Here is a 12551-nt window from a genome sequence, read left to right as displayed (position 1 = left end):
TTTTCTAGAAAGTAAAACTAGGTAAGTTTTGAGGAGAGGACTTTACTGTTGTGAAAAGGTGCATTTAACATTTATTAAACAGGCAGGTATTTCAATTTATTGTGTATTTTTCTTAATTATCTTAATATACAATCTGCTATATGGTTGTCCTTATAACTTTCAATAAGACAGCACAAGAACAAATCTTGGCTACATGAGAAGGCCATAGATTAATGTTAGATCATCTGCTTTGCATGTAGAAGGTCCCAGGTTCAGTCTCCAGCATCTCCATGTATGACTGGAAACATGATTTGCCTGAAACTCTGGAGAGCTGCTGCCAGTCAGTGTAGGCAATACTGAGTTAGATAGACCAATGGCCTGATCCAATATAAGACAGCTTCCTATGTTCCTGTAAACAGTTTATGATTAAGGTGTAGAGAGCTTAACCATACGGCCATGTTTGTATGGTATACTAAGCCAAACGGTGGCTTAAACTGCTAGAGTGTACTATGCTAAAAGGACTGGCAAGGAGAAAAGTGGCTGCAAACTCCTCTCCGGGAGCCAGTTGGTGTGGTCCCAGTAATCCATAATTTGGATTACTGTGTCATGCAAACCAGGCCTTTTTTGGTATCCGTATAAGATCTGCATCCACAGGGACGGCAACATAATTGGCTGTTGCTGGGATTGGGTCTCATTTCCAATACAAGGGCACTAAGTTCTTTATATGTTACCATTTGTTGCGCAGTGGCTTACAGGATTGACTTTTTGATATAAAATGAGGTGCTGATACTCGTACCTTGATAAAAGTGCTGTGGTGCCAGTATAAAATGTTTGCCGTGGGCAACCAAAAAAAAAAAAAGGTGCTGGTACTCTATACCAGTGAGTACTATTACAAAAAAAAGCCCTGAGTATATATGTCTAGAAGTAGACTCCAGTACATATGTGGGTCATCATAAGCATACATGCCTATCAAATCTTAAGTGGGTTTGGATAGTAAATGAGGACATTTTTTCAACTTCTTTCAAAAAATTACAAGAAAACAACGTTTATGAAAAATGGAAACTGTCTTACTCCCAGAAACCCTCTGACTAAATTCTAGAATAATGAATAATTTCAAAGAGTCAGAGGGTAATATGCAATTGTGGCATCAGCTGGCATGTCAGAAGATTTGAACCACTACTTTAATTTCTGTGTCTTAGTAGTACTGCTGTGGCTCTTGCCAAAATTATTTTTTATTGTAATCATTTTGTTAGTGATGTGTTTCAGGCAGAACAACCTTCTTTTCAAATTTAACATGACCATCACTACACAAGAGCTTATATTGGAGTAGCTAGTATCCTGTGCTTTGCAACAGAGTATATAAAAAGCACAATAATAGAAGCAGAAAACAGATCTAGCGTTACAGTATCTAGCAACTTCCACAGAATATCTAGCAACATCCCCCTGCATCACCAATGCATTGTTGTTGTTATGTGCCTTCAAGTCGATTTCGACTTTTGGCGACCCTATGAATCAGCCACCTCCAATAGCATCTGTTATAAACCACCCTGTTCAGATTTTGTAAGGTCAGGTCTGTGGCTTCCTTTATGGAATCAATCCATCTCTTGTTTGGCCTTCCTCTTTTTCTACTCCCTCCTGTTTTTTCCAGCATTATTGTCTTTTCTAGTGAATCATGTCTCCTCATGTGTCCAAAGTATGATAACCTCAGTTTCATCATCTTAGCTTCTAGTGACAGTGGTGGTTTAATTTGTTCTAATACCCAATTAGTTGTCTTTTGCACGGTCCATGGTATGCACAAAGCTCTCCTCCAACACCACATTTCAAATGAGTTGATTTTTCTCTTATCCACTTTTTTCACTGTCCAACTTTCACATCCATACATAGAGATCAGGAATACCATGGTCTGAATGATCCTGACTTTGGTGTTGAGTGATACATCTTTGCATTTGAGGACCTTTTCTAGCTCCCTCACAGCTGCCCTCCCCAGTCCTAGTCTTCTTCTAATTTCTTGACTGTTGTCTCCATTTTGGTTAATGACTGTGCCGAGGTATTGATAATCCTTGACAAGTTCAATGTCCTCATTGTCAACTTTAAATTTACATAAATCTTCTGTTGTCATTACTTTTGCCTTCTTGACGTTCAGCTGTAGTCCTGCTCTTGTGCTTTCCTCTTTAACTTTCATCAGCATTCATTTCAAATAATTACTAGTTTCTGTTAGTTGCATGGTATTGTCTGCATATCTTAAATTGATATTTCTCCCTCCAATTTTCACACCTGCTCCATCTTGGCCCAATCTCGCTTTCCGTATGATATGTTCTCCATATAGATTAAACAAATAGGGTGATAAAATACACCCATCTCACACCCTTCACGATGGGGAACCAATCGGTTTCTCCATATTTTGTCCTTACAGTAGCCTCTTGTCCAGAGTATAGGTTGAGCATCAGGACAATCAGATGCTGTGGCACCCCCATTTCTTTTAAAGCATTCCATAGTTTTTCGTAATCTACAGAGTCAAACGCTTTGCTGTAATCTATAAAGCACAGGGTGATTTCCTTGTTCCATTATCCAATGTATGTTTGTGATATGATCTCTGGTGCCTCTTTGTTTTCTAAATCCAGCTTGGCCATCTGGCATTTCTCGCTCCGTATATGGTAAGAGCCTTTGTTGTAGAATCTTGAGCATTACTTTACTTGCATGGGATATTAAGGCAATAGTTTGATAATTACTTCATTCCCTGGGATCCCCTTTCTTTGGAATTGGGATGTATATTGAACACTTCCAGTCTGTGGGCCATTGTTTAGTTTTCCATATTTGTTGACAATTTTTTGTCAAAATTTGGACAGATTCAGTCTCAGTAACTTGTAGGAACTCTGTTGGTATGCCATCTGTTCCTGGTGATTTGTTTCTTCCAAGTATTTTAAGAGAAGCTTTCACCTCACATGCTAAAATTTCTTGTTCTTCATCATACAGTTCCTCCATGAATGAATCTGTCATCCTTGCATCTCTTTTGTATAGTTTTTCAGTGTATTGCTTCCATCTTCCTTTTATTTTATCTCAATATTATTCAATATTCCTACTCTTGGTTTAAATTTCCGTTTAATTTCTCTAATCTTGGAATAGGGCTCTTGCTCTTCCTTTTTTGTTGTACTATTTCTATACAATAACTATTATAATAGTTCTTTGTCCCTAAGTACTAGGTATTGCTGCATTTATGGTTCTGACCATATTTTTGTCTCCTTTTGCTTTTGCTTTCCTTCTCTCTTTAACCATTTTAAGATTTTCTTCAGTCATCCATTGAGGTCTTTATTTCTTTTTAACTAGAGGTATTGTCTTCTTGCATTCTTCCATAGTTCTTCTTGTTCTCTGTCAACTATGTTTATAGCCTCAAATCTGTTGCTTATTTGATCTTTATATTCTTCTGGGATGTTATTTAAATTGTATTTTGGCATTATGATTACTTTGTTGTTGTTCTTTAGCTTTACTCTGATTTTCGATATGACCAGTTCATGATCTGTACCACAATCTGCTCCTGGTCCTGTTTTCACAGAAAGTATGGAACTTCTCCATCTTCTGCTACCAATTATATAATCAATTTGATTCCTATATAGACCATTTGGTGATGTCCATGTATACAGTCTTCATTTCGGTTACTCAAAAAATATGTTTGTAAGAAACAAATTATTGGCTTCATAGAATTCAATAAGTCTCTCTCCTGCTTCATTCCTGTCTCCTAAGCCCCATTTCCCCATAATTTCTAGTTCTTCTCTATTCCCTACTTTTGCATTCCAGTACCCCATGATTATCAGCACATCTTGTTTTGGTGTGTGATCAATTTATTCCTGTGCTTCTGTGTAAAAACTCTCCAATTCCTCCTCTTCTGTGTTTGTTGTTGGAGCTTAGACTTGGATGATGGTTATGTTAACAGGTTTTCCGTTTAATCTCATTGATATCACTCTCTCAGACCTTGCATTATAGCTCCTAATTGCTTTCGCTACATCACTTCTCACTATTAAAGCAACCCTGTTTTTAATTTCTCATTTCCTGCATAAAATATTTTGTAGTTGCCTGATTGAAAATGTCCCATTCATATCCCATACATCATGCCAAGTATTGTAATGTTGATGCATTCCATTTCTTGCTTGACAATTTCTAACTTTCCCTGGTTCATGCTTCTCACATTCCATGTTCCTATTGTGTACGTCGTACAACTCAGGACTCTCCTTTCGCATCTGTGCACATCAGCCTCTGGGCTTCCATTTTGCTTTGACCCAGTGATGTCATTAGTCACAGCGTTACTCGTACTTGTCTGTTGTTCTTCCCCAGTAGCTCACTGAGTGCCATCTGACCTGGGGGGTCTCATCTTCCAGCACTATCTCGTGTTGCATTTTGGATACTGTGTTCATAGGGTTTTCATGGTAGAAGGTATTCAGAGGTGGTTTACCATTGCCTTCCTCTAAGCTTGGATGCATCTTATTCTGGTGTCTCAGCTTTGACCATTCCACCTTGGATGCCCCTGCTAGGAGTCTAACCTCTTGGTCTAGACCCCTGACGGCATTGCTCTCAGCTATTTCCACACTCTCAAACTCTCCAGTGCATGGAAGGCCTCAATATGCAAGCAGTGGTGGGAGGAGCACTATGATAATGTCATTTCAGTAATTTCATAATCTCTTCCACATAGAAGGCACAAGCTTACTACCAGAAAGCATTTACAGTGTCTCCTTTAATACACCTAATGCCATAGGTCAGGCTTCAGGCAGGAAGCCAGGAGCATCAGGGCTCCTACAGATAGGGATTCAAACACAAGTATGGACAGCCCCTTTGTCAGACACAATTTTTTATGTAAGTTCTCTAGACATGGGGGCTCAGAGATGTATGTTCCTTGGTTGGGTCATGTATACTGCAGGTGATTTGACTTGATTAAATATAGAGTTAGTCTTACATTATGCCTTCGGTGAGGGGAGAAGAATGAAGTGGGGACTCTCCATTATTTTGCTCTCTTACTTCAGAAGGAGAATCAGGATTTTGCCTTGGGAAAGGATAGGATCTGAATTAAGCTGATTTTTACCTACCCACCCCGAATCTACCCATTTCCTTCCCCTTTTACTGCTGCTGTTATGTCAGCATAACATCATATAACTAAGACTGACTTGAGATTAAAAGCAGGGCAGCTCACTAACCCTCAATGAGGGACACATCTCCTTGGAGAAGTTATTTGAGTGCTTCATGACTTGTAACAACTTGTAATGTCAAAATATACCTCAGTTATGGGGTGCTGTACATCCTACATTTCTGTATCTTGCAAGTTTTCAATTTGTTATCCTTATTGATTGGTTATTGGAATTACAAATAAATAAAAACTTATTGAAAAAATGATTGCAACAGTATGATGACTTCACTGAAATTAATGCCTCTGCAGGAAGTTTAATAGCAGGATACAATTACTGTTAATATGTAACCAAAATTATAACGTAACAAAACAAAAAAGCTATCACATTTTAGAATTACCCCAACCCCAAGGCAGACATTTTAATATGTTTACTGTGTTGCTTTTAGATCCAAGTATTGTTGTGGACTTGCTCAAGACCAAAATGTAGTAAAAAGATTCTACACAACAGGCAACTTAAAGTGATCAGCTATATTGAATCAAAGATCTTTGTATAACAGTTTGATGCATCTGTAAAACGTCTTCCCTGGGATCTGAAGTAATCCTCAGAACTCTATTTCTGAAACAGCATGACTAATTGTAAAGGAAGGTCTGTCAGCAAGAAAACAAATGATAAAGCCTATCATACAGAAGGTTTTGTAAACTGGACTATAAATCTAAATACAATTCAGTCGGACAAGTTCTTGAACCTGCTATTAAGTATGGTTCCAATTGTTTATCACAAAAACCAGGAAGAGAGACATAAGAAAGTGAATGGTCTCTGGCAAGATAGATTACAGCCTTCAGGGCACAGTTTCAGTGTTAGGACTGATCAGCACATGGATTATCATCATTTTTCAGAATCAACTTTTCATCACAATGGACATAATTCATCGAGCTGTAGCCCAAAGTATGATAACTTTGCAAGTTATAATTATTCAGATGAAATGGACATGTCGGAGACAGATGCTATGCTGCAGGACAACACTGTGTCAAGTGATGGTGATGAAGATACCATTGTGGAAGGCAGCAGAAAACAGCCAAAGGAATCTAGTAGCATTATGGCATTACAGATACTTGTCCCATTTTTGCTAGCAGGCTTTGGAACAGTATCTGCTGGGATGGTTCTGGATATTGTTCAGGTTGGTATTTGTCTAGTATGGCTTCTACTATACATAGTCTGATTATTTCTGATGCACTTAATCATGACATTCAGTATGGTCTTTTATACTAAGGCTGTGTATGGGAAATGACTGCAAGACCTCTTGATGTATGAGGAGGCATAGTGTGGCATGCTCCATTTCCCTGACCCATACTCCTATCTCACTCCCCTGCTTCCCAGCCAGGTGGGCTTGTTGCTTTCTTTCTCATCGAGCCTATGTAGAATACGATAGTACATAAATCTGAGAAGCTTTGTTGATGTAACACAGATGAGGTACAAGAGGCTCTTAATTGGCAAAAATAGATAGAGGATGCCAACAGATCATTAGGGAGGATGTTTTCACACACTGTGAAGCCCTGGGACCTTGGCCTTCAAAGGCAGGTGCAGTGAATCAGGCTGCTTCAAAGCAAGGACACTGGTCAACTGAATGGATAAACAAAGGCGGAAGCGTGAGACCCATTTTTTTTTTAAAAAACATCCCCACAGGTATAGCTAGTTTAAGTCACAGGTGCAAACCTGTACCCAGGTCCAGGGGCTCTTTTGGGTATATATAAGGGTCTCTAACTCCTGCTCAGGGAGCCTCAGCGCAGACCCAGGTCAGTTGGGGATGCTGTGTAGGCAGGGCCGGCTCCAGGCACGCCGGGGCCCTTGGGCATCAGCCTGCCCTGGGCCCTTCCACTCCCCTTCCGCGATCTGCAGAAGCAGCCATGGGAGGGATCGCAGGACAGCAGCAGCTGAGCCACATGCCATACCCCCGCTTCACCTACCTTTCTCTCCGCTGTTTATTGCGGCTGCATGCACTGCGCACGCAGGTCTCCCATCAATCAAGATGGCGGCCAAGGTTTCTCTAAGGGGCTGAAGACTCTGCCACCATCTTGGTTGATGGCAGCAATGTGCGCTTGTAGCACGCATGCATGCCATCAACCAAGATGGCGGCAGAGGCTTCAGCCCCTTAGGGAAACCTCAGCTGCCATCTTGATTGATGGCAAACTGCAAAAAACAGCGGAGAGAAAGGTAGGTGAAGCAGGGGGATGGCAGGCGGTTCGCAACTATTGTCCCGCGATCCACGGCTCCTGTCATGCTTCTGTGGATCGCAGAAGGGGAGTGGAGGGGCCACTGTAGCTCTAGGGGCCCTTGGGCCAGTGCCCCACCTGGCCGCCCTTTAGAACTGGCCCTGTGCGTAGGGGCCAGCTGGGGATCTCTCCACCATTACTTGTCTGGGGTTCCCAATGGCTGAAAGGAGATGTTAGCTACTTTATCTGTCTATTGCCTGCCTGCCATAAACCACTGGTTAAATATTTCAGATAAAGCATTGTAACTTTTTTTCCACCCACTTGAGTGTTCATTGCCTCTGGAATCTCTTGAATTTTCTTGCCTGTTGGCAACACAGGCTGAAATGTTTTTGTTTTGTTTTATCATTTTGTTTGTTTTGTAATGCTGTTTATACATACAGCTTCCAAGAGGATGATGGAAAATGAAGCCAGCTCTGCTTTGCTGTATCTCTGCTTTTTTTCTACCACAGATCTCTGACTACCTCCAGCATAGTTTTTTTGTTGTTGGCTGGGTTTTGACTTTTTAAATTTGTGTTTTTCACCCACATAAGAACATAAGAAGAGCCTGCTGGATCAGGCCAGTGGCCCATCTAGTCCAGCATCCTGTTCTCACAGTGGCCAACCAGGTGCCTGGGGGAAGCCCGCAAGCAGGACCCGAGTGCAAGAACACTCTCCCCTCCTGAGGCTTCCGGCAACTGGTTTTCAGAAGCATGCTGCCTCTGACTAGGGTGGCACAGCACAGCCATCACGGCTAGTAGCCATTGATAGCCCTGTCCTCCATGAATTTGTCTAATCTTCTTTTAAAGCCATCCAAGCTGGTGGCCATTACTGCATCTTGTGGGAGCAAATTCCATAGTTTAACTATGCACTGAGTAAAGAAGTACTTCCTTTTGTCTGTCCTGAATCTTCCAACATTCAGCTTCTTTGAATGTCCACGAGTTCTAGTATTATGAGAGAGGGAGAAGAACTTTTCTCTATCCACTTTCTCAATGCCATGCATAATTTTATACACTTCTGTCATGTCTCCTCTGACCCGCCTTTTCTCTAAACTAAAAAGCCCCAAATGCTGCAACCTTTCCTCGTAAGGGAGTCGCTCCATCCCCTTGATCATTCTGGTTGCCCTCTTCTGAACCTTTTCCAACTCTATAATATCCTTTTTGAGATGAGGCGACCAGAACTGTACACAGTATTCCAAATGCGGCCGCACCATAGATTTATACAACGGCATTATGATATCAGCTGTTTTATTTTCAATACCTTTCCTAATTATCGCTAGCATGGAATTTGCCTTTTTCACAGCTGCCGCACACTGGGTCGACATTTTCATCGTGCTGTCCACTACAACCCCGAGGTCTCTCTCCTGGTCGGTCACCGCCAGTTCAGACCCCATGAGCGTATATGTGAAATTCAGATTTTTTGCTCCAATATGCATAATTTTACACTTGTTTATATTGAATTGCATTTGCCATTTTTCCGCCCATTCACTCAGTTTGGAGAGATCTTTTTGGAGCTCTTCACAATCCCTTTTTGTTTTAACAACCCTGAACAATTTAGTGTCGTCAGCAAACTTGGCCACTTCACTGCTCACTCCTAATTCTAGGTCATTAATGAACAAGTTGAAAAGTACAGGTCCCAATACCGATCCTTGAGGGACTCCACTTTCTACAGCCCTCCATTGGGAGAACTGTCTGTTTATTCCTACTCTCTGCTTTCTGCTTCTTAACCAATTCCTTATCCACATGAGGACCTCTCCTCTTATTCCATGACTGCTAAGCTTCCTCAGAAGTCTTTGGTGAGGTACCTTGTCCCACATATCCAGCATGTTCATAGAATCAAATGTTTTTTTGGTGCCTTAAAAGTGAATTCATTTTTTAAAACGCTGAATGGGATGGAGTTGCATCACGACTGCTGCAAGAACCAGCCAGTCACCATTCTGCACAATTGGCTGGGGAGATAGAGGGGCGGAGGGCAAAGAAATGGCTTCATGACTGTTCATTGTGCTTCATTTAGCTTTGCTGAAAACAAGAAACATCAGTTTCCCTTCCTTCCAGGAATTCCCAATTCAGTTTGAAAGCTACATAGCTGTACAAAAGGACTAAGTGCAAAAGTGCTGAACCAAAGGACATCTGTACTTACTCTTATATACGTTTTTGCCTTTTGGTAGAAGTGAGAACATGCATCCATCTTCCTATTGCTTGGTTTCACATTGTGAAAGGAGGCTCATTCTCAGTTAAGCAGAACCTAGGCTGGAACAGATGAGCACTGTAGCCCTTAATACATTCTTCACACTTCTAGATATCTAGAATGGCTAGTATGTTACTCGTGATGCAGCTAATACTTTATTCGCACAAGCTGAGATTGTGCTGGACCTGGATCCTCTTTATTTACAAGACCAGTTTTTGTGTGGTCAAGAGGGAGCTGAGGTTTTTGTTTGAGAAATCTGAATCTGGGCAACTTTTTGTTCATATGAGGTAAAGTTTTAGAGGGGTAACTATCCTTGTAATAAACGTTTTTTCAGCAAAGGTTGAACAAGATATCAATTATGCCATTTTTCTAGTTTTATGTTCTTCACTGAGTAATTGTCTTACTTTTTCCTGATATCTGGAAAATCCATTTTTATTGCTGCTGAATGAGAGGGAATGAGGTCATTTGGTGTAAGGGCAGAATTTTCAAAGCCAGTCAAACTGCACTAGTGTAAAAGGGATGAACATATCACAAGTGCCATGATCTTTGAAGAATCTATGAAATATTCAGATTTATATTTGAAATTTCTCAATTTGTCAGTAGGAAATTGAATTAAGGAATGTTATTTAATCTACCCTGATCCTCTTGAATGCAAGCTTTAGGGTCAGATGAATTGTATCCTAGGGTACTAAAGGAACTTGCAGGTGTAATCTCAGAGTCTCTGGCAATAAATTTTAAGAAGCACTAGGGGATAGGATATGCTGGGGGATTAGAGGCAAGTGTATGATGTCTCCATCTTTAGAAAGGGGGAAAAGAGATCCAGAATACAAACGATCGGTCAGCTGATACCTGGAAAGGTTTGAGAACAGATCATTAACCAGTTAGTCTGTAAGCATTTGGAAAAGAACATTGTCATTACAAAATGGGAATGGAGTACCTTTGAGTCAATTCCGACTTATGGCAACTCTATGAATAGGGCTTTCATGGTAAGCGGTATTCAGAGGTGATTTACCATTGCCTACCTCTGAGGCTGAGAGGCAGTGCCCAAGGTCACTCAGTAAACTTCATAGCTATGTGGGGATTCGAACCCTGGACTCCCAGGTCATAGTCCAACACTCTAACCACTACGCCACACTGGCTCGTCATTACAAGGAGCTCCCAAAAACAAGACATGCCACACTACATATATCTCCTTTTTTGATAGTTTCCAGCTTGTAGGAAAAAAGATGTTATGGATGTAATCTATTGATTTCAGCAAGGTTTCAACAAGGTCTCCCTTTATATTTTGTTGACAAGCTTGTAAAATGTGTGCTAGGCAATGTTACTGTTAGAATGAGCTATTTTTCTATAACAGTGGAGCAGCTAAACAAATGGCAGCAGGAGAGGCCATGACACCTTTGTCTTGAAAGTCACACTGTGATATCAAAGCAGATCAGTCACTCAGTTATTGGATGGCACTAACACTGCCTGCACTTTTAATATACTATTTAAGTAAATTTGGCAAAAGAAACAACAGTTCTATGTATTCAGCTAAGATATGACATGATTCATTACGGGAATGTACCGCTGAAGCTACCGATATTGGGACGATAGATACAGTCCTTATTAGTTACTTTATATTCATGAATCTTTTGCTCTTGGTGATATCTAGGTAGAAAACCCTTTGCCAGAAATGTAATTTTGTGTGATTTTTAAAACATCTATTTTATTTTGTATATATATTTTGTTTCCTGTTTGTTAAATAGCATTGGGAAGTGTTCAAAAATATTACTGAAGTTTTCATTTTGGTTCCTGCACTACTTGGTTTGAAAGGGAACTTGGAAATGACTTTGGCATCTCGACTGTCAACAGCTGTAAGTATTTGTAGTATTTTGAGGCTGGGGTATTGATATTGTCAGTTTCTTAGTATATAGGGGCACCTTTGAGAACAAAACCGGTGGCCTCCACCTTCTTTAGAAGGCATCTCAGTATTGAGGTGGCTACCTAGTCCCTAACAGTCTTGTCCAAGAATCTGGAAAGGAAGGAAGCAGAGACCTTTATCAGCTCAGAGTGTCCTCTAGGCTGATAGTCCAGTTCTTCACTGGCTATCCACCATCACGTCTCAAAGGCAAGTGAACAGAAGAAGAGTCTGCTGGATCAGTCCAGTGGTTCATCTACTCCAGCATTCTGTTCTCACAGTAGCCAACCAGATGCCCCTGGGAAGCCTACAAGCAGGACCTGAGTGCAAGAACATTTTCCCCACCTGAGGTTTCCAGCAATTGGTATTCAGGAGCATACTGCCTCCAACAATGGAGGCAGAGTATAGCCAAGTGATAGTTGACAGGTGACAGTGTGCCATCCCTGCACCCCTTCATAATACATTACACCCAGTCTTTTGTCAGATTCGGTGGAGGATCTCAGGCCTCTTCAATTCTTTTTTTATCCTCACATACTTCTATATGAATAGTTCTGCAAAATGCGCTTTAGTAATAAATGTTATGTAATTTCCTGGTTCAGAAGTATTAAAATATTTGAGAGCTGTCCACTTACCTCTATAGAGTTTAATGGTTTTACAGTGAACGGTGAATGGTTTTAAAGTGTATAAAATAAAATAAGTGAATTCATATATCACATAAGCATAAGCCTGTCTTAAAACAGTTTTGAGTAAATGCATGGTCAACCAATGAGAATATATAGAGACCATTAAAGTGAAGGTTCCTAGCAATCAAAGAGCAGTCAGATCTGTGTGGGAAAACCACAATTGTTTTATATCTTTGATGTCATTGATTGTAATTGGCATAATTTGCATATAATTTCTATGAACTGGCATGGGAGTAAGCCCAACTGAACTCAATGGGACTTACTTCTGAAGTGTATAGGATTGCAGAGTTCTACTGTATTCTTATTTTCAACGGAATATCCCATTTTTGTTTCCCCCCCTTTTTTTACCTACCAACTCCTCCTCTTTGAATAGTCTTGATAAGTAAAAGATAACTCCACAAAGTATTACAGAGTTTATTTATCTACTACATGTATATCCCACCTTGCT

The 12551-nt window shown here is 40.6% G+C and overlaps 1 protein-coding gene across 2 annotated transcripts in view; it reads left to right on the top strand.

The window, feature by feature from the left end:
• Positions 1-12551, top strand: part of SLC41A2 (solute carrier family 41 member 2) — a 63027-nt gene that overhangs the window by 7250 nt on the left and 43226 nt on the right. The window contains exons 2-3 of one of the 2 annotated variants that reach the window (XM_061638907.1): positions 5536-6267; positions 11269-11376. In XM_061638907.1, the coding sequence (XP_061494891.1) occupies positions 5716-6267; positions 11269-11376 (660 nt within the window). In that variant the 5' untranslated portion in view covers positions 5536-5715. The remainder of the gene's footprint in view (positions 1-5535; positions 6268-11268; positions 11377-12551) is intronic. The other variant, XM_061638908.1, reaches the window with a different exon arrangement.

This window comes from Rhineura floridana, chromosome 8 (genome assembly GCF_030035675.1).
Source record: "Rhineura floridana isolate rRhiFlo1 chromosome 8, rRhiFlo1.hap2, whole genome shotgun sequence".
In the NCBI taxonomy this organism is placed as follows: domain Eukaryota; kingdom Metazoa; phylum Chordata; class Lepidosauria; order Squamata; family Rhineuridae; genus Rhineura; species Rhineura floridana.
This window is presented reverse-complemented; position numbering and strand designations above follow the sequence as displayed.